Raw genomic sequence first — 18,693 nt, 5'->3', positions numbered from 1 at the left:
TAAGAAGATATAAGCTGATATAATAAGACTAATATAAGCATAAAAACACCTCAACAAAGGCAGGAAAGAAGAAATCGTGTTGTAAAGAAACATGGATTGATTGAAGTAAAGGGCGCCTTCACTAATTTTCAACTAGCTTTGTTTGGTTTTACCGCAGTTTGGGGAGTAAATGTACACTTCCATTCACAAATATGGGGCCATTTAGTCCTTGTTTTTATGAAATATATATTAATTATTTTATGCTTCACTATAAATATGCTTTACAATAAATAACATTAGCCACTGCTTTAAGTGCACCAGGCAGTTTCTGGGTACTAACAAATCATATTTTCGAATAAGTGCATGTGGTGTAACCTATTGGTATTCAGTGCTATGTATGTGCACCTTTATTATGCTAAGTTTGATTTTACAAAGAGTGGTCAGAATTTTTCGAAATGCGTTTCTCCATAAGTAGAATACAAAATTAAACTGCAGTGTTTAAAATAAAACCTCTGCAGTCTTCAAACCTGAGAGATTTCTCTCCTGATTTATCCGTCTCCTCCTTTATTCTGCTTTTCACTCCCTCATTACTCTCCCCTCCGCTCATTAATGGTGTACAATTAGTCCGTATTGGGTTTCATCTCATCTGAAATATTTCATTTCAGCAAGAATGCTCATGATGTTAAAAGAGTTGAGATGTTGTTATGCCAGAAGGGCAGTACAATCAGTTTGTGCATCAAAGCATCATTACAAATAATCATAATTTCATAGTGGTGGTAACAGTATCCAGCAAAAAAGCATCACGATAATCATTTTCAGCCATTTTCATTATCACATTCTTCACATTTGCACTCTCACTTCTCCTTTTCCTAATTTACAAGAATGGCATCATGCATGGGGAAAGACAGGGTAAAGGGAGCAGTTTCACTCTAATGTGATTGGTGTGGTGGAAAGAGGCCATTATTCTGATCAAAACTGAAAAAACACCTTGCTGACATTTGCAATCTCACACCCACCCCCTCTCTCCTCGATCCATTTGACTCGTCTGTCTCGTACTTATCAATCTCTCCCTCTTTCTGTCTGCTCTTTCTCTGTCCATCTCCCTCAGTCTGCCGGATCATTTCACTCTATTATCTAGCTCTCCTCTACCTACTGGTCCTCATCTCTGTCTTGTTTTCTCTCTTCAACCTTTTCTCTTCTCTCATCATCTCCTCCTATCTACCTTTATGACACTGCGAGTATTTTTTTCTTTTATCTTATTACATTCCGTTCGACTCATACCTTTCTCTTGCGGGTGGTGAGGACCTGAAATGGTTGGATCTGTTTCTTCTCACGATCCCAGGCAACTGCCTCTGAATCCAGCACGCAGGAAACCACAGAGTCCTTCTTCACCTGTGAACAAAATGATGAAGGCACAGCAAAAGGGAATTAGATCAAACATAATGAGATTGTACTCAGAGATGAGAGAGATAGAGGGGTTCTCGAGATAAGAAAAAAAAAAAGCCAGATGACGTTATTTGCCCGTCTGTGTGTAAGCAACATCTGCTGTAGCAAATACAGGACAGTCTGAAAGTTTCAGTGAAGTAAATCCAACAAACTTAAAAGATTCAAACTCAATACAAGGCCTAACTTGGAGCTTTGTAAAGGCATGAATACAGGCAATCAAAATGAAGACATATGCAGGACCTGCAGCTGCCCTCAATTTGTCACCAAATGCTTTGGAAGTCAACGCATTAACATTTATTTCTGCCCTACAGTTATCTCTACTCCTGTGTAGCCATGTCTGTTCCAACCATCTCTTCCACTTGACTGGTAACTTTTGGTCGGACGCCAACGCTGTGCCATGAAGCCAAATGCTTCACTTGAAACATTTAGCACTGTTTCGCAGTTTGTGTTTTTATTTCAGTATAAAGTAAAAGGCTTTGGAAGCTGAGAGTTATTTTCCCTGTAAACGAGAAGTACTGATTTAAGCCGTGGACCTAGCTTAAGGGCAGTGGCTGCTAGTAACCTAAACTACTAAATCCTGTGTGCAAAGTTTAATCTATTGCTTTCTGCTTGATTTAGATGTTCAAATTCACAACCTGAACCAGTGCAAAAGCTGACCAGTGAGTAAAATGTGAATGGTGATTAGAGAAAGCCAATCCCAGGTAAGACAAGAGACACATTAGATATAACAGATTGTTTGGAAACATTCTCAAGCATAGTTAATATCCTCATAAGGTCATTAGGCTAAGTAATGCATTAATTACAAATTCATGTATTTATATTAATATTAATGTGTTAATGCATTTATATTAATTCATAATTTAAAGCATTAAGGCACCATGGTAGCTTCAGGAAAATGAGTTTTCCCTCATTAATATGCAAAATAATGCAGCAAGGTGCTGTAAAATCTAATCAGACCATCTCCTCCATGCAGGATGGTGTGAAGTTTCACTCAGGCATTGTTCATTTATTGTTTTTGCAAGAATTTGTTGACACACACATGCTGCCATGACAACATTATGTCAGGACAGGAGATGCAAATTATAATTTAAGATATCTACATCTGAGATAAAAGCTTAATTCAGACAACTAATGTGTTTTCACAGCGCAAGTAAATTAAATATAATTTACATAGACGCAGGAAAAATTATTTCAGGCATAGAAACAAATTCTGCACTGTTGCTGCAACATGTAAATAAAACACCCGAAAGTTTTACTCTGATAATTTGTTTTCTCATCTAAAACTCTACAGTTTAGATAGAGAAGTCAGTAAAAAAACAGAGAAGTTGTTTAAAAGGGAAGGGAGATGTGTGGGGGGAAAGTATATGAAAGAGAAATTGTGAGAAGGAAGAGCAGAATAAAGAGGAACTGAAGGAAATAAACAAAAGGTGAGAGAAGACAGCAGACAGGAGCATCCACAGATGAGGAAACATGAAGTGAATACTATATGTCGGAGGGTAGAGGGAGAAAGTGGTAAGAGGGGAACAATATGAGATGCAGAGAGACAGACCAAAAAAGTGAAATTACAGAGAGGCTGTATCAAAGCGCAGAAAAAAAGATGAGAGGAAGGGATGAATAAGGCAAGAGTGGAAGAGAGAAAGAGGAGAGGTGAAGAGAGCATTAAGAAGTGAGGGAACGAACAGGATATCATCAGTGAAGAAGAAAGGAGAGGAGTGATTAGACAGAGTCGTGTGAAAGAGACAACTGGACGGAGAGAGAGAGCAGGGAGGTGAGAGTGGGAGACAAAGAGCAGTGTAGCTTTTAAAATTATGGGGGGGGGGGGGTGGGGGGGCAGAAATGAAAGCCAGTAAAAGAGAAACACAAGAGGGAAGGTGTCGTGTGAAATACTGAGTTACTGAGGGAAAAATTAAAGGAGGGACATTTAGCATTTGAAATGATTGTACAGTGTGTAGTGGATGGTGGTAAAGTGTACTGTGTTAGCACAAAGCAAAACAGACAAACACTCAGGTCAGAGCTATTGTTATTCTACAGAACAGTAATAAATAAAATATACTGTTCTATCTTACAATAAATGTTCATTTGTAATATTTTATTTTCCTCCCTGCAACAATTACAACTGATCTACTGACCAAATGTTGCCAAGTAATACAGCATCTTGTTGTGTAGACACGTTGCTGTAGGACCATGAAGGTAGCTTAATGTCCCCTAGCTCCTTCACAACAAAAACCCCCTGACGGTTTGCCATTGGAAAGAGTTTTAAAAAGTTGTTTTAAGGCATTTTTACGTAGTGGGTAGTAGTTCCAGGGTGGACTCTACCAGTTTAAGGTTTGTAATGTGAAGCAGCAGGAGATGTTCAGTTTATGAAAGTGGCAGTGTGATTCAGCTTTAATAGAAGTGCACAAGCAATCAGGAAACAATAAAATATGTCTGAAAGAACAAACGGAAGCACTGGAGTGAAAACTAAATTTAAAAATCAGAGAGATTCAGTTAGAAGCCACAAAAAGGTACAGAGAGCTGAGCACGGGCTTGAAAAACAGAACTGTCTCCCTAATGCCCGGCACAGCTGCTTGAATGTTTAGTCCAGTTTAACACAAGACAGCTCGAGTTCGAGCTTGGAGATCGGTCCCCTGCAGCTCTGCTACCAAGTAGAACCACAACAGTGTGGTTAGATGAGTGATCCCCTGCTGCGAGGTCACAGCAGCAGGATAAAAACACACTAAACTGAAAAAAATGGCCTACTTGAAGCCACTTGTCAACCGGTTGCATGCTGGTTGTTCTGCTTTAACCTGCAGCTGAAACCTTCCTGCCTACTGTCATTTTTTGAAAATGACTTAACAGAGTTAACAGATAGCTCAGTGGGACTATTGTAAAATCTAATCTTAGCGTGGGATTTAATTCATGACAACCTTGATGTGACAAACACCTTCCAGCGAGACGCATCCGTTCCCAAAAATTAGATTCAGGGTCTGATTGCTTATCTCAAAAAAAAATCATGCAAGCCAACAGGAAATGTCCAAATGCAATACTGAGATAAATCATTTCTGTAAAATTGCAAAGACTGTGTGATGAATGAAAACGCAGCACTTTGTTATTTGGGTTTTCTCCGCTGGTTTGTCTGTCGGCTCACAGAAGTTCTCACAGTAAGTCGTAATAAATGTGAATTCCACAAAGGATTCTGTAGGTTTGACATGAAAACATATACATACAAAAAGGCTTTCTAATCATTATGTGAAACAGGTTGTTTATAAAAAGTTTGTCAGTTCTCTTCCACATAAATGATCATGACGTGTGGTGACTCTTGGCGTTTGTAACCACTGGGGTTGCTGCCTGTTCCCTGAATTTGTTTTGAGAAAGCAACCACTGCAGCTCTTGCTTTGTTTTTAAGACAACATCAGTCAGTGAAGGAAAGAAGCACCTGGTTCTTATGAATTCAAATCCACAACTATGTCTTAATAAAATCTAGCAAAAGGAACCCCACTGGTGATATTCCCTGACGACTCTGACACTTTATCTGATTCAATAACCTGCTCCGATTAGTACACACCAATCGGGGATTTCTTGTATATTCATGCTGTTTCAATCGTAGCTGTTTATTTGAATTGAAAACAGTGAACCGTGAATGAGGAATGACAGAGAGTAGAGAGAGAGCCAACTGATATAGCTTTATTCGGTACTTCACCACAGTTCCTCAGTAAAGTAAAAAAACATACTTAGCGGGTGATGAGGTAGTGAGCGTGCTCAGATAACCCCAGGCCAGCTGCCAAAGCTTCAGGTACTGGTGATCTCTCTCTCTCTCTCTCTCTCTCTCCCCCCCCATGCAAGCAGATTCTTGCTAATTTGGCAAGCCAGCCCACAGCTGTAGCCCTTAATTTAAATGAATATCTATTTTGACATCTACTGGAGAGATTACGTTTTATAACAAGATTATTTCTGATTTCCATCCTTCGATGGATGGCTCTCTGAATGCAAAAGCAAGGAAACTGAATGGTCAGTGGTCAGTGTGGAGGACTGAAGAAGGACAAGAGGAAAACAAAGGGTTAAGGACAAGCAAAAGAACAAATAAACTTTGAAAGAGGGCTTTCAAACTGAGACAGACAGAGGCAGAGAGGATGAGTGGGCACATGGAAACCAGACAGATGAGAGATAGGTTGAGGAAAAAGCAGCAAAATGAAACTCGGAGTGAGCAAGATAAATGTGTGCAGTTGTTATCCACACTGCTGCAAAAGCCCTCATTTGACAATCACAGCTCACATAAGACTCTACGGTGTCCCAGGGGCTGAGCTGCAGCTCTCTGAGCTTTTTACCTTGGGAATGCGAGAGATGATATCGGGGTATTTGCTGGTGTTGTCTTCTTGGTTGCGGCTGAATATTCGAACTTCACCACTCTCTAAAATGTGAATCTGTGGGGACAAAAGAAAAGAAAGAAAATTGAATAAATCAAACAGTCACACGTGTTTAAAAATGATGTCAAACTGGTCTTGTTTGAAAATCTGGTGAAAATGAAAATACTGAAGGTAGCAGCTAGGATGTGCTGATTATGCTTGACAGATGGATGTGTGAATAATGAATGCAATGGTTTGAGAGAGTAAAAACACAGTTAACTGTTGGACATTTACATGTAGAAGAAGTTCTACACATACCGGTTATTGGTTACAGCTGTGCTCCTGTGAGTCTATGTCATAAAAAACACTGCAGAAGTTATTGGCTAATCTAACCTTGTGATTAGCGATATTGGACTAAATAAAACGAACTTCCCAACAATCAAACCTTCATTAGACCAATCACTTTTTACTGTTCTTTCAGCAGCTATTATAAGCTGCGCCTCATTAATAATTACACATCAACTACACACAACTATCCAACACTACTTGATGCCATGCACCAAAGGGTCCCTGAGCTCAGACATGTAATAGACCACTCAGCTGTAGATTTAACAGTTTTAGACTTTTTAAAATAGATTCTGTGTCTGTTTTTGGCCATCTGCAGTATTTTCTTGGTCATTTTGCCATATTTTTTGGATCCTTTTGTATTATTTGAGTTTTTTTTTTTTTTTTTACTACAATGAATCATGGTTGATTTAATCTGGCTTTCTTCCCACTGATCAATGAAGAGAAAAGAACAAGCAGCTCCAAGTTGGGGGATGGATACAAGAAAATACCCAAGTCACTGAATTTAAAAATATCCTTTGGAGTATAGTTATATATTAAGAAATTAAAAGTCTATGGCAAATGTGTAACTCTGTCTACACCAGGCCGTGACCCTGCAAGACTATAGAGGAAGACCGCGAAGACACCAGTGACTCCTCTGAAGGAGTTTCGAGTTTCTGCAGCTGAGATGGAGAAACTGTGAAATAACTGTTGCATGGGTTCTTCACCAGTTGAAGCTTTATGAGATAGTGGCAAAGAGGAAAAAGCCTCATTAAATCTCAGCTAGATATTGCCAGAGGGCATGTGGGAGACTCTGAATTTAACTACATGAAGGCTTGATGGTCTGTTGAGACTAAAACTGAGCATTTTGGTCATCAGACTTAATGCGATGTTTGGTGCAAACCAAACGCTGCACATCATCACAGAAACACCAGCGGTGTCTGTGCAGCATGGTGGTAGCAGCATCATGTTGTGGAGATGCTTCTCAGCCCTGAAAGGCTTACGTAGCTAGAGGGTAAAATAAATGCAGTAAAATACGGGGAAATCATAGAGGAAACCCTGGTGCACTCTGCCAGAGAACTGTGACTTGGGAGAATTTTTGTTTTCCAGAAGCACAATGAACCCATGCCTCCAGTCAAAGCTATGCACAAATGGTTTCAAAAACAACAATTTTGATGTTCTGCGGCCGAGTCAGAGCTCTGACCTCAATCCAATTGAGAATTTGTGGCGGGACTTGAAAAAGGCTCACGGTCCCCATGCAGAATGACACAGCCTGAGTCGTTCTGCAAAAAATGGGAGAAAATTGCAGTGTCCAAATCTGATCTTGATGTACTCTGCTGTAACTGCTGCCAAAGGTAGAGCCACTAAATCGAGTTGATATTTTGGTTTTATATTATTACGTAGCAATACATTTCATTTTTATTATTTTGCTGTTAATTAGTGTTAAAAAAAAGGTAATTGACGGATTAAATGTTAAAAATAACAGGTAAGTACTTTACATTACAATGCATTTTTGATATTTTGCTGAAGACTCTCCCTATGTAAAGTTCATTTTTTCCAGTTGATCTATGTGCATTGTCTCCAATAAACAAACCAGAAATAAATACACCCACAGCCACTCCTTTGCCTGATTACCCTGGAAATGAGCTTCTATTAATACGTACACAGTTATTTGGATTAATCAATTACAACACAAATACTTTCAAATAGATATTCACCAAATTTGAACACAGACACACTCATTTACAATATCTTGTACACATGCACACAGTGGGAGTTGTTTAACTGAGTGATGAACCGTGAGTCCCTCTGCTGGTTGTTTCAGGTAAAGTCCACTGCAGTGAGACGACATAGAGAAAGACAGAGAGAAAATTTTACAGAGAAAGGAAAAGAGGACGTCATAGGGTCTGCTCGCTCTGTCTTCATCCTCCCTCTCTCTGTTTTCATTTCTCTCTCCCTGGTCGTCTCTCCTTCTCAATTCAACTCAGTTCAAAGGCACTTTATTGGCATGACTGTCCAAAATTAACAATACAGCTGGAGGGGTTTACATTACAATCTCTCTCTTGCTATGTGTGTCTCTCTCTCGAAATTTCCTCATTCCCACTGCTGTCTCCTGTTGTGTCTTCATGTTCGTCTGCCACTCCTCTTTTGTGTCTCGACTTGTCTGTCTCTAGCCTCTTTCCTCCCTGCTCTCTAACACCCCCCTTCCTTCTCCCTGGTCCACAATGGCAAAAGTAGCTTGCACACCCTACAGGCCCAGAAAAAAAGCAGCACTACTGTTTATCTTAAAAGAATTGGCACAGCGTGTCACACACAAACATTGTGCACTAAACACCACATGTGTGTGCGCACAGTCAAGTGAACACGTAGCATGAAGCCACAGAACAGCAATACCTCTTTCAAAGAACATAGCCAAAAGGTATATGCATACAAAATTCAGCCGGCATATGTTTGCTGCCAAACGCAAGAAAAACAAACAGTTGCACTCTGTCACTTTGCCACATACATGCGCACACCACTCTCACACACACACACACCTGTGCACGCTCTCCGTCGTACTTGTACTCGCAGGTGAACGCAGCCTCGTCAAACTTCTTCATCACCTCGCCGACACCTTTGGTGGGATGAGCCAACATGGGTCTCAGCGGTACACCTGGGAGAAGAAGGATGGCAAGAGGAAGTGGGTAAGTAAACAGCTAAAAACAGCAGGAGGCCAAGCAACCGATGTTAAAATCATGCATTTTTCATGATTAAACAGGTGAGAAACTAAGAGTGAGTTGGCCTAAGAGAAGTTCTTTTCATTTGCCGCTGTCTGGTGCGTGTATGACAGAAGGGGAAGGTGAGGCTCGTGCACAACAGGCCTCCAGGTTATGAGAGTGAGGCAAGTCTGGGATCAGTTAAAAAAAAAAAAAACAGTAGCTGTGAAATTAGCTTCAATGACACATCAGCATCACACCCACAACTGTTTCTGTAAAAAATAATAATAATAATAAAAAAACACAGTTGAAATTTGTTGTTTGCATTCTCATTTGGCCCTAATATGAAAGTTCTCTGACTAACATCCCCGTAGGCAGTGCACTGCTAAGTAAAGCTTCTACTGCGGCAGAGGAGTGATATAATGAAATATACCAAACTATTTCCTATAACTGCAGCTCACAGAGCACGGAGCCAGTTATGACAGGACAGTAATGTTTTGTCCAAACTGGCTGGTGCCAAACATTCACTAGCTCTTTTAACTATCCTGCATTTTAGAACAGAGCAACCCTGTGAATAATGATTGTTTGCCTGCCAAAGTAGCAGCTAGATTTGTCTAACTAACCAACAACAGCCAATTTGGTTTCCCAATTTAGTGGCGTTCAGATGGTGGCTGGTATTAATTTCCCACCTTGATGCCAAAGCTCTGTATCACAAATAGCCTGACAACAGTGTAATTGGGAGTTAATCCTTAGTTTAGCACTATCTTTTATCTTCCTCTGATAAATGACTCAACTAAAATAACTGACTCATCTCCACTAAATGGATCAATAAACGCACACCAGTCACTATTGTGGGTTGAATAACCTCTCTGCTTTATGATTGGCTGCGTACCTGGAGTGAGCTTGCAGTGATTGGGTAGCTGGTCTATGCCCTCTTTTAGCAGAACAGGGATGAGGACATCGTAATTGGGCATCTCGCTGGACGGAAGAGCACATGGAGTGAGTGGGAGATGAGGCAGGGAGTTTGGAAAGAAAAACAAAAGAGAATACAAAAATCAATATCATCCAAAATGAAAGAGAGCCAAATAAGTGAAGGAGAATAAGGGACAGGGCTTAAGGGGGATGAGGCACTGTAGTGGCACCGAGTAGAGACTGCAGAGTGAAACAATGGGGTTGGTTTAGGCTTCAGTTACCAGTAAGTCTGTTTGAGAATGAGGCTCTTCTCTTCGATCCAGGCCCGCCTGCTCTCAGCACTCATCCCCTTCCCTGCATCAATCACAGCAGGAGGGAAACCTACACGGAAGGAAGAAAAAAAAATGCATTTCAAACAGATCCGTGTAATGGTTTGAACATTTCTATGACCGAACAAACAGACCGAACGAGAAAAGTTCAGAGGCATTTCAAAGGCCAGGAAATATACAGAGCAATTACCTGTGTAGTGCTGAAGCTCAGTGTTTTCTACACTGGATATACTCAACTCAGAGCTTCAGTCACATACTATATATTTTAAATACAACTGAATACAAATTAATGATTGAATTGTACAAACTGACTTCAGCCTACCTCTTATTTGACCTGCCTGACTAAATAATAGTAAAAAAAAAAAAAAACACATTTCCAGAGCAGCCACAGATCAATGCAAATTTCCCCACCAAGCCTCTGGTCTAATTGACTCTTATTAAAGCATACCTTCAGTGGAGAATAAAGCACGAATACTAATAAGTGAGGAATGAATGTATTTAATTTGGAGCAGGTCAGATCAGTGGTGAAAGCCCTGGTGAGAGATAAGCTGTCAAAACATCCACCTGAAAGTAATAACTTCAGCAACATACTGATGAGATCTGTGGTAACTTCATACACAGACGCACATACCTCAGAACTATGTATTTTCTTCCTGTTTTATCCAACATGCGTATAAGAAACATATCTGATCACATTTACACTTAGTGCTTTTTTAAGTATAACATTTGCTACTGTTTTAAATGTGCAAAAGCATATTTTAACACTGCTTTAATAAGTCTTCTTTAAATAAAACCTGTTATTAAGTGTTCTGACACCTCAACCTCCCTTGCTTTAGTGGAACCTCCCAGTTACATTATTTCTTCCGTTTCCTGAGGGATAATTCCATCACTCCACAAGTATCAGGAACATCTCGTTAAGGAAACTAAACCTTTCCAAAGGTGGGGAAAGATGCACAGTCTCCAGTCTGTGCAAAAATATATTCCAAAGTTTATCTGGAGCTAACATGAGGCTTCAGCAGTACATGTTCAACAAATTCAACGTGTACTTGTCTGCATACACACATCGTTTAACACCTGAAGCTTCATGTTTTAAAATGTTTTTGCACAGTGCAAGGTTTGTGAATATCCCAGCTACGTTAGGAATGCGGGAATGATACAGCTAGCAAAACCTAATTCAATATACATCAGGGTGCTTGATTATTATTATTATTATTTATTTTTATCTTTTAAAATTACTAAATTAACTACCTTGTCCAGGTGGGGTGAGGCACACAGCTTGGCTCAGTGCTGAAAGGATACTCTGCTCAGCCAGGCCAATCCTCAGCTTCCCAGCCAGGGACCTGTCAAAGCCACAAGACCAACTGCAGTCAGTGTTTATACCTGGTGCCTATGCTGCTTGAACAAACACACATGGAAGTATGAAGGTACAGCAATGTCTGTGTCTACATACATGGATACGTGCATATAATTGCCTGTGGCCACACACATATATGCAGGCACCTGCCGCGCGTGTGACAGAGGGAGAGTGTTATTTTACCTGACTATGTAGCGGGCCTCCGAGAAGCGGCATGCCACAAAGAGGCCTTTGATGATGTCGATTTTCTTATTCATGGCCTGAGGCGGAGGGAAGAAATTGAGATTCACAGAAGAAAAGCGAGAAGAGACAGAATGCAAAAAGACCGAGGTCACTAGCGAGTACAAACTCCATGTTCAATCCACAGTGATACAAAAAAAAAAAATAGAAAAACACAGCCCAGTAGCAAATGGGAGGGAAAGGAAACTAATTGCTTGAGAGATTCCAGGCAGGTGACAAATTATTCAAAGGCAGAGAAATCACCCTTTTCCCTGTGAAGTAAATAAACTAATACTTCCTACTATATGCAATCACATTAATGTTTCTTTTCTTTTCCATCTATGAACCCAGAACTGAGAGGCAAATAGAGTGAAAGCAATATTTTCCCAAGCCTGCTTTCCTCTAATGAAAACATTATTCCATGGCTCACCGAGTTCCCACTCATGCTGGCAATTTCCTTCAATTTCCTGAACACGCCCCCTGCTGTCAGACTGGCCGGCTGGAACATCATGCGTTGGTTGCTTCGGGAACTCTCGGCCACTAGGCCCAAATCTCCTTTTTCCTGCGCCTCTGCTTTGATTTTGTCCAATTGTCGTCCTGGAAACAAGAGCGAGGTGGTAAATAGCAGCCGCCTGGCTGGCTAATGAGCACAGAAGAGTGGCCTTAGCAGGTAGGTTGGGAATGCACAAGCAAGTGTTTGGGTGCTACAGTGGTTATATTTATGTGTGTGTGTGGGTGTGTGTGTGTGTGTGTGCACCTATTACCAGTTGCTTGAGCAACAGCTTTCATTAGCACTGTCTCTCCAACGCCAAGCTCCATCCCCAGGTAGGCAGGACCCAGCTGGTTCAAACACAGGTACACACAGCACAGCAGGTCATCTGGAAAAAGAAAACATTTTATTACACAAAACACAGACGCAAGGAGAAAAACACAAGACACAAGGGTACAGAGCACAACACAGTCCAAAACAACAACAGCAACAGCAACAGCAACAACAACAACAACAACAACACACACACACACACACACACACACACACACACACAAGGACACATGGATAGACACACATAGATGTAGCATACACACAAACGAGGCATACAGACACGGTACTAAACTCTCAAGACTCAACCACCAACGCAACACCAGTCAAAAACACAGGGGCTCAGACACTCAAAATATACACACACACACATCAACACAAATATATGCACTACATTGGAACCTCACATGCTTACACACACACACACACCAATGAACTGACTCATTCTTCCACTTTTATGTGCAACCTGGCTACAGCATCATCGCCTTGATAGAGTGGCTGGGAGCCAGCTGCCTGTGTAGCTACATCAGCATGCATTATGGGAGAGATAAAATACCATTTACCTGGAGAGAGCAGCAGCACGGAGCGAAACAGGTTCGACAGCGTCTCAATGTTTCTCAGCCTAGGAAATGACAAAGGGATTGCTTTGAGACAAGGAAAGAGAGTTAAATGAATTTTAAAGCTATCCTGTAAATACTGGGAGGTGGGAAATGAGATTTGTCTGGAGGTTTTAATCGGAAATGGAAGCTCGAGAGGCAGATGAACAGTTCATTTATGAAATGCTATACATCAACTGCAGTGGGTGGGAAAAATACAAGTCATTACCGGAACATTTGTCATTCAATATTCTCAGAAGATAAGAACAGAGTCTGTAAAGGTGCTTTCAATTTATTAGCGGCAGACTTAAGTTACAAATCACATGCATTTGCTTCACACAAAAAAAAAAAAAAAGAAAAAAAAGAAACTGTATCTTGGCTGGTTGCTACTCATTATTTTGCTGAAGAGGTGTAAAATAAGTCATCAGGTTTCCAAGTCTGTTGCAGGGAAGCTGAAAATACACACATTTAATTAAACCAAAGTGTGAAAAAAGTTGTTAAAACTTATTCTTGAACATTCCTAGAAGCTGACATATTTGTGAAATGTCTTCATGTTCCTTAGCCTCTCCAGAAAACTAATCCAATTTTCTTACTTTCCCTGGCTGAAACACACTTCTCTAATTATACTCCCAAAAATCCCAGCAGGAAGCCTGGGTGGTAATTTGCTAAAATGCTTTTATATACGTATATCCTTTGTAGAGTAGCTATCACTTCCTCCCAAATGGTGTTTACCTCAATCTGGGATTTAAAAAAAACACACACTTTTCCTCCATATGGAGCTCTTACCTGCCAGAGTCCTCTTCAATCTTCTCAAAGGTGCGAGCCACTGCCAAGTACGGCACTCTGGAGAATGATGAGCATGTAGTTAAGCAGGCGAGGCATCCACACTGACAGACCTTTACATTCACAGTGATTAGCTGACTCAGCTGTTCGGGGCAGCTAGCAATTAGTGCAACAGTAGAATTAGCTTTGATTCTTGGTTATCAAAACTCAATGAAAGCAACAGGGAGGAGGATTAAAGGTCAGAGCTGCCGTGGTGGATATTTAAAAAGAAAATCTATTATGCTCCATATGGTAAAGAGACCATCCTTTTTCTTTTAAAGACCAGAAGCCTCCAAAAAGAGAATTTTCTGCAGAGCTTTGTTCAGATGAACTGTGGGATTTAAATGCATTGTAAATATTCAAAACACTTGAGTCTTGGATATAAATAAAACAATAAGTGTCTGTTTTTTATCTCCATTTGAAGAAGCATATGGGTTTTCTTTGCAATATGACACAATTTAAGAGGAAAAAGGTTTATTTAATTATAGAAAAGCATCTGAAAGCCAAGTCAGTGACGGATTCGTTAGCTTATACTGTTTAGGAGCAGACCTTCATCTGATATAAGAAAGTCTTGCACTATGGCCTTGCTGTAAAATGTCATGATTTTTCAGAAGTCAGAATGGCCTCAAAATTTTATTTCTCCAGAATTTAATATTTAACTCAGGAAAGCTGCACAGAGAAAAACTGGATGATTTCTGCTCCAGTTTGGCTCAGAATGAAAAAAAGAAAAACAAAAAAACAATGACAGCTGTCATCACTGTTGGGTGGAAAGCTTACATCTCAAATCTTGACTGTTTGGTGGACTAATTCAGAAGGGACCTTTCTGTCTTCATTTGACAGGCACAAGTGGAGGTGAAAACAAATATTGACACAGAAAAGGTGTGAATTAGGTGCCACTGTAGTCTCTGTCCACAATGGCATCTGTAGCTTAGTAATTACCAGAACTGGCTTAATCCATGATAATCACATGACAGCACTTTGAAATAATGGTCTGTGGTAGGCACATGCACTGACAGCTGCATATTCCCCTCTACGGGATGAAAATAAACTTAACTGCCAGTGAAATTCTTTCCCAAACATGTGGAGTAAAATAACACTTTACAACTGCCTGGTTAAACAAATACTATTATTCCTATAAGTTCATATGTCTCTACTTGGAAATTTATGGTATTACCTGTGATGCACTGCTATAGCAGGCAGGGACCTTATTACATTGGGACAGAATATGGTTTTAGCTCCTAAATTTGAAGGTTGGATCAAAGGAGTACTGAACTGCATCAAGCTTGAGAAAATAACTCCACAAAAGGACTCTCTACAAACTTCTTACACCATCTGGAATCCCCTTCTGGATTGCATAAAAGTCTCATCACGTCTACTTGATGCAGCGGGTGGCTGATCACGCTGCATGCTTCCTCTTCTTTGTGTCTCCCCCTCCCTCTGTTTTCTTTTATTCCTGTCTTTCTCCCTTTTTTTTGTCCAAAATATCTAGTGTTCACAAGGTTAAATTAGGTATGCAAGTCAGTCACAAACAGTGGAGGGGCTACTTGCATACTTTTTGTTAATGTTAAAAACTAAAAACACATGTACAACTAGTATGTAAAATAAGTTCCACAACTACAGGGAACCATCCATCAATTTTTTTTCTATCACTTGTGTGACATGAGATGTGAGTGATGCAGGTATAATAAGGCTTGACATACTTCTGGCCCTGCTTCCAGCAGGCGTGGTCCACAGGATGATAGCCTGACCTGGATGGATCGTAGTCTGTTTGTCCTGACGTTGACTCGCTGAGGAAGAACACATGTTTTAGACAAGAATTTAGTGTATAATCAACTCAGTAAATTTCATAACCAAAGAAATAACAGCAATAGCAACATGATAGAAACAACAATAGCAATAGCAACATGACGTACTAAGAAAAGTTCCATGTAGCATTTAATAAAAGCACATTTCTGCACAAACATCTGTCAATAATGTTATATAATCATTTATTTATGCAAAAAGCAAAAGCAAAAGTCAAAATGTATAAAAAGTGAATAATACTTTTACTGCAGTAACATACAACATATGCTAATTGTTTCTTTTCCTCACACTAGGATCAAAACAAAATATCACCATCTGAATTAATTACAAGGAGCTGTGAACTTTCCTTTGCATGCCATGCCTATCACTCCTCCACTGCCGCACACAAGGCAGTGATGAAAAATAAATAGGAGAATGAAAAATACATTTCCTCTCTTCTGGAGCTAAAAATAGTCTGTGAATGGAACAGTTAACATGACCTCAAAATGACAAAGCAGTAATAAGTGGTGGCTGCTGCACTTTGTTTACCTGTTATCTAATCTGCCTCTTAATAAAATTATAGTTATACTCATAATAGACAAAATATATTGTTTGAGCACTTTACAAATATACATGTCTACAGAGGCTGCAGAAGCTTCATCTTTATCAACAGAAAATGCATAAAAATATGGATCTACATCTGAATATGCATCCAAATGCACAAAGGGACAATGTGACAAAGATGTTTACAATATTACTGTGGTCTGACCTGACATATGGAGCAGAACAACTGTGTGTTGGATTTATTAATTAGTTAGTTAAGCTTTATTTAATCAGGAAATCTCATTGAGCTCAAGATCTCTTTTGTAACAGAGACCTGAGAACAAATTACACATAAACACTACGCACATAACAATTCAATCATTCACCCACTCAACCATCACATGCAGAAACACAAACACATGCTACATTAATTAAAACAACCACAATTATAGCCGGTAAAATGAGCTAATAAAGCTAATAAATAAATTCTCTCAGAGGAATGAGAGTCTCTAACTTCAAGCTGTGTTGCAGCTCATTGCGACAGTAAGGTGCACAGTCTTGGAAACCAGTGTGTCCCAGTTCAAATTTGGGAAGGGGGGTCTTGTAAAGGCAGTCACTCCTGTGACCTGGTGTAAAAGTTATGGGCTATAAATGCAGTTCAGGATATTAAATCTCTGTGCAGCTGAAGTAGTAAGGCCTTAAAGATGAAGACACAGGTATGTTGGTGCCTTGTTGGTGCCAGAGATGACCATACAACCTTTTCATATAACTCACAGTAGTGAGCGTGATAACTGTCTGCAGTGATGAATTGCATGTGCACTGTGGTCGACAGCATCCAGGGTTTAATTCTGCATTGTGTGTTAAAGTGGGAGACAATCAACAACAACCTCACAACGTCTGGACAAAAAAGGATTCTACATTCTCATGAGCAGTATGACAATGTGGTGTTCATCCAAACTGTTGATGGATGAGTTAGGACCCTACAGTAGATACTGCTGTGAAGGAACTATTCCATTTATATTACATTTTTTTGCCTTCTTAATTGCTTTAGTTTATTCTAGTGTTTCTATGTAGACATTTGGCAGAAATCAAGTGAACAAAGTCAGGGACAAGACATTGATAGCGAAGTGTTATGTTTTAAATCACTGTGCACTAATGTGACTTGTGAAAACAGATTATTAAATGGTACTATTTTCATACGCCTGTATTATCATTCAGGGACCACGCAGTGCGTAGGTCACTCGTGTTTGGGAAGCTCCGCATCATTGGCATAAAATGGTCTATATTGTCTATCCTAATTACTTCTGGATCCATCTATTGTCCAAAAAAACACAGTTTTAACTACCTATTAAACAACTTACTAGTTTTGAGATTATAACAAATCGAAAATATTCAGCCGATTTGTGTTTTGCATGTGACATCTAAAGGCAAACAACATCAAATACAACATAGAACGACACTGAACTGTGGATTTGGACAGTCCTCTGCACTCAGAAATACCGGGAGCATCCCTGTGAAGTCCAGACATTTGGATTCACTCAGACTGACCCAGCTGTCTGTAACTCTGTTTTTTCTTCTTACCCTTTTGTGTCTTTGCTCTCCTCTGCTGAACTCCTCCTCTCAGCACTCGTGTTTTTCTCTCCTTCATTCTTCTCTGGTTTCTCTGTCTTCACTGCAGCTTTTCTTGGAGCTATTGGTAAAAATAAATAAATAAAAAAGGTGAGGGTAGAGCAGAGGTTGGAGCAGAGCAATATTTTGCCATCGTTCCTAACTGATAACAGTATAGCACATTTATAGACACATTTTTTTTGTGCAAGCACAGAGCTATGCAAATTCCTCCTCACCAAAGAAACTGCTGATGGGGGCTTTCTTGGTCGGTTCCTTATCTTTCTGCTTTTTCGCTGTTTGACTCTTTGGGCTCTCTTCTCCCTCTCGTGTGTCCTTTTCAACCTCTTCCTTTTTGGCAGCGGCAGGCCCTTTCTCATCATCTGTCTTCCCCTTTGCTTCATTTTTCTTTTCCGCCCCCTCAGCTTTCTTTTCTTTCTCATCAGAGCCCTTTTTGTCCACAAGCTCTTCCTCCTTTGCCTTCTCTCCTTCTTCTTCTTTCCTCTTGTTTTCCATCTCCTCATCTGGCCTCTTCTCAGTCACTGCCTTTTCAACTCTTTCTTCTTTTGCCCCTTCTTCCATGGGTTCATCGGTGTTCTCTACACAGGGTGACACAGAAAGTGAGAGGAGTCATTGAAGAGATAAATGCCAGTAGGTTTACTTGCGGTGACCTAGTTTTCTTTTGTGAAACCATCCTTGAAGATGATTTTTAACATTTTTAACAGTCTTCTTCAATAAATGCCGCAGGTTATATTTTTGAGGTTTCCCTTTCACCTGATGGAGCCAGGTAAGACAGAAATTACTATTGACAAACCTGCAGCAGTGAGTCCCTGCAGGCAGAGCTGGGGTCATGATACTGCCTGGGTGAGGAGCCAGACATGAAACTTTAATTTTCTCATTCACAAGTTAACTGGCAGAATGACTGGTTGGACTCGACTGCCGAA

General features: G+C 40.1%; 1 protein-coding gene across 1 annotated transcript in view; it reads right to left on the bottom strand.

Moving 5' to 3' along the window:
• The window catches only part of lig1 (ligase I, DNA, ATP-dependent), a 43,544-nt gene that overhangs the window by 16,217 nt on the left and 8,634 nt on the right, over positions 1 to 18,693 (bottom strand). The window contains exons 6-19 of the mRNA XM_026374551.1: positions 17,989 to 18,348; positions 17,726 to 17,834; positions 15,520 to 15,606; positions 13,784 to 13,840; positions 12,965 to 13,023; positions 12,346 to 12,459; positions 12,012 to 12,178; positions 11,546 to 11,622; positions 11,257 to 11,348; positions 9,961 to 10,060; positions 9,660 to 9,745; positions 8,609 to 8,724; positions 5,730 to 5,825; positions 1,261 to 1,371 (exon numbers count right to left, since the gene is read on the bottom strand). Coding sequence (XP_026230336.1) covers positions 1,261 to 1,371; positions 5,730 to 5,825; positions 8,609 to 8,724; positions 9,660 to 9,745; positions 9,961 to 10,060; positions 11,257 to 11,348; positions 11,546 to 11,622; positions 12,012 to 12,178; positions 12,346 to 12,459; positions 12,965 to 13,023; positions 13,784 to 13,840; positions 15,520 to 15,606; positions 17,726 to 17,834; positions 17,989 to 18,348 — 1,631 coding nt within the window. The remainder of the gene's footprint in view (positions 1 to 1,260; positions 1,372 to 5,729; positions 5,826 to 8,608; positions 8,725 to 9,659; positions 9,746 to 9,960; positions 10,061 to 11,256; positions 11,349 to 11,545; positions 11,623 to 12,011; positions 12,179 to 12,345; positions 12,460 to 12,964; positions 13,024 to 13,783; positions 13,841 to 15,519; positions 15,607 to 17,725; positions 17,835 to 17,988; positions 18,349 to 18,693) is intronic.

This window comes from Anabas testudineus, chromosome 17 (genome assembly GCF_900324465.2).
Source record: "Anabas testudineus chromosome 17, fAnaTes1.2, whole genome shotgun sequence".
Taxonomy (NCBI): domain Eukaryota; kingdom Metazoa; phylum Chordata; class Actinopteri; order Anabantiformes; family Anabantidae; genus Anabas; species Anabas testudineus.
This window is presented reverse-complemented; position numbering and strand designations above follow the sequence as displayed.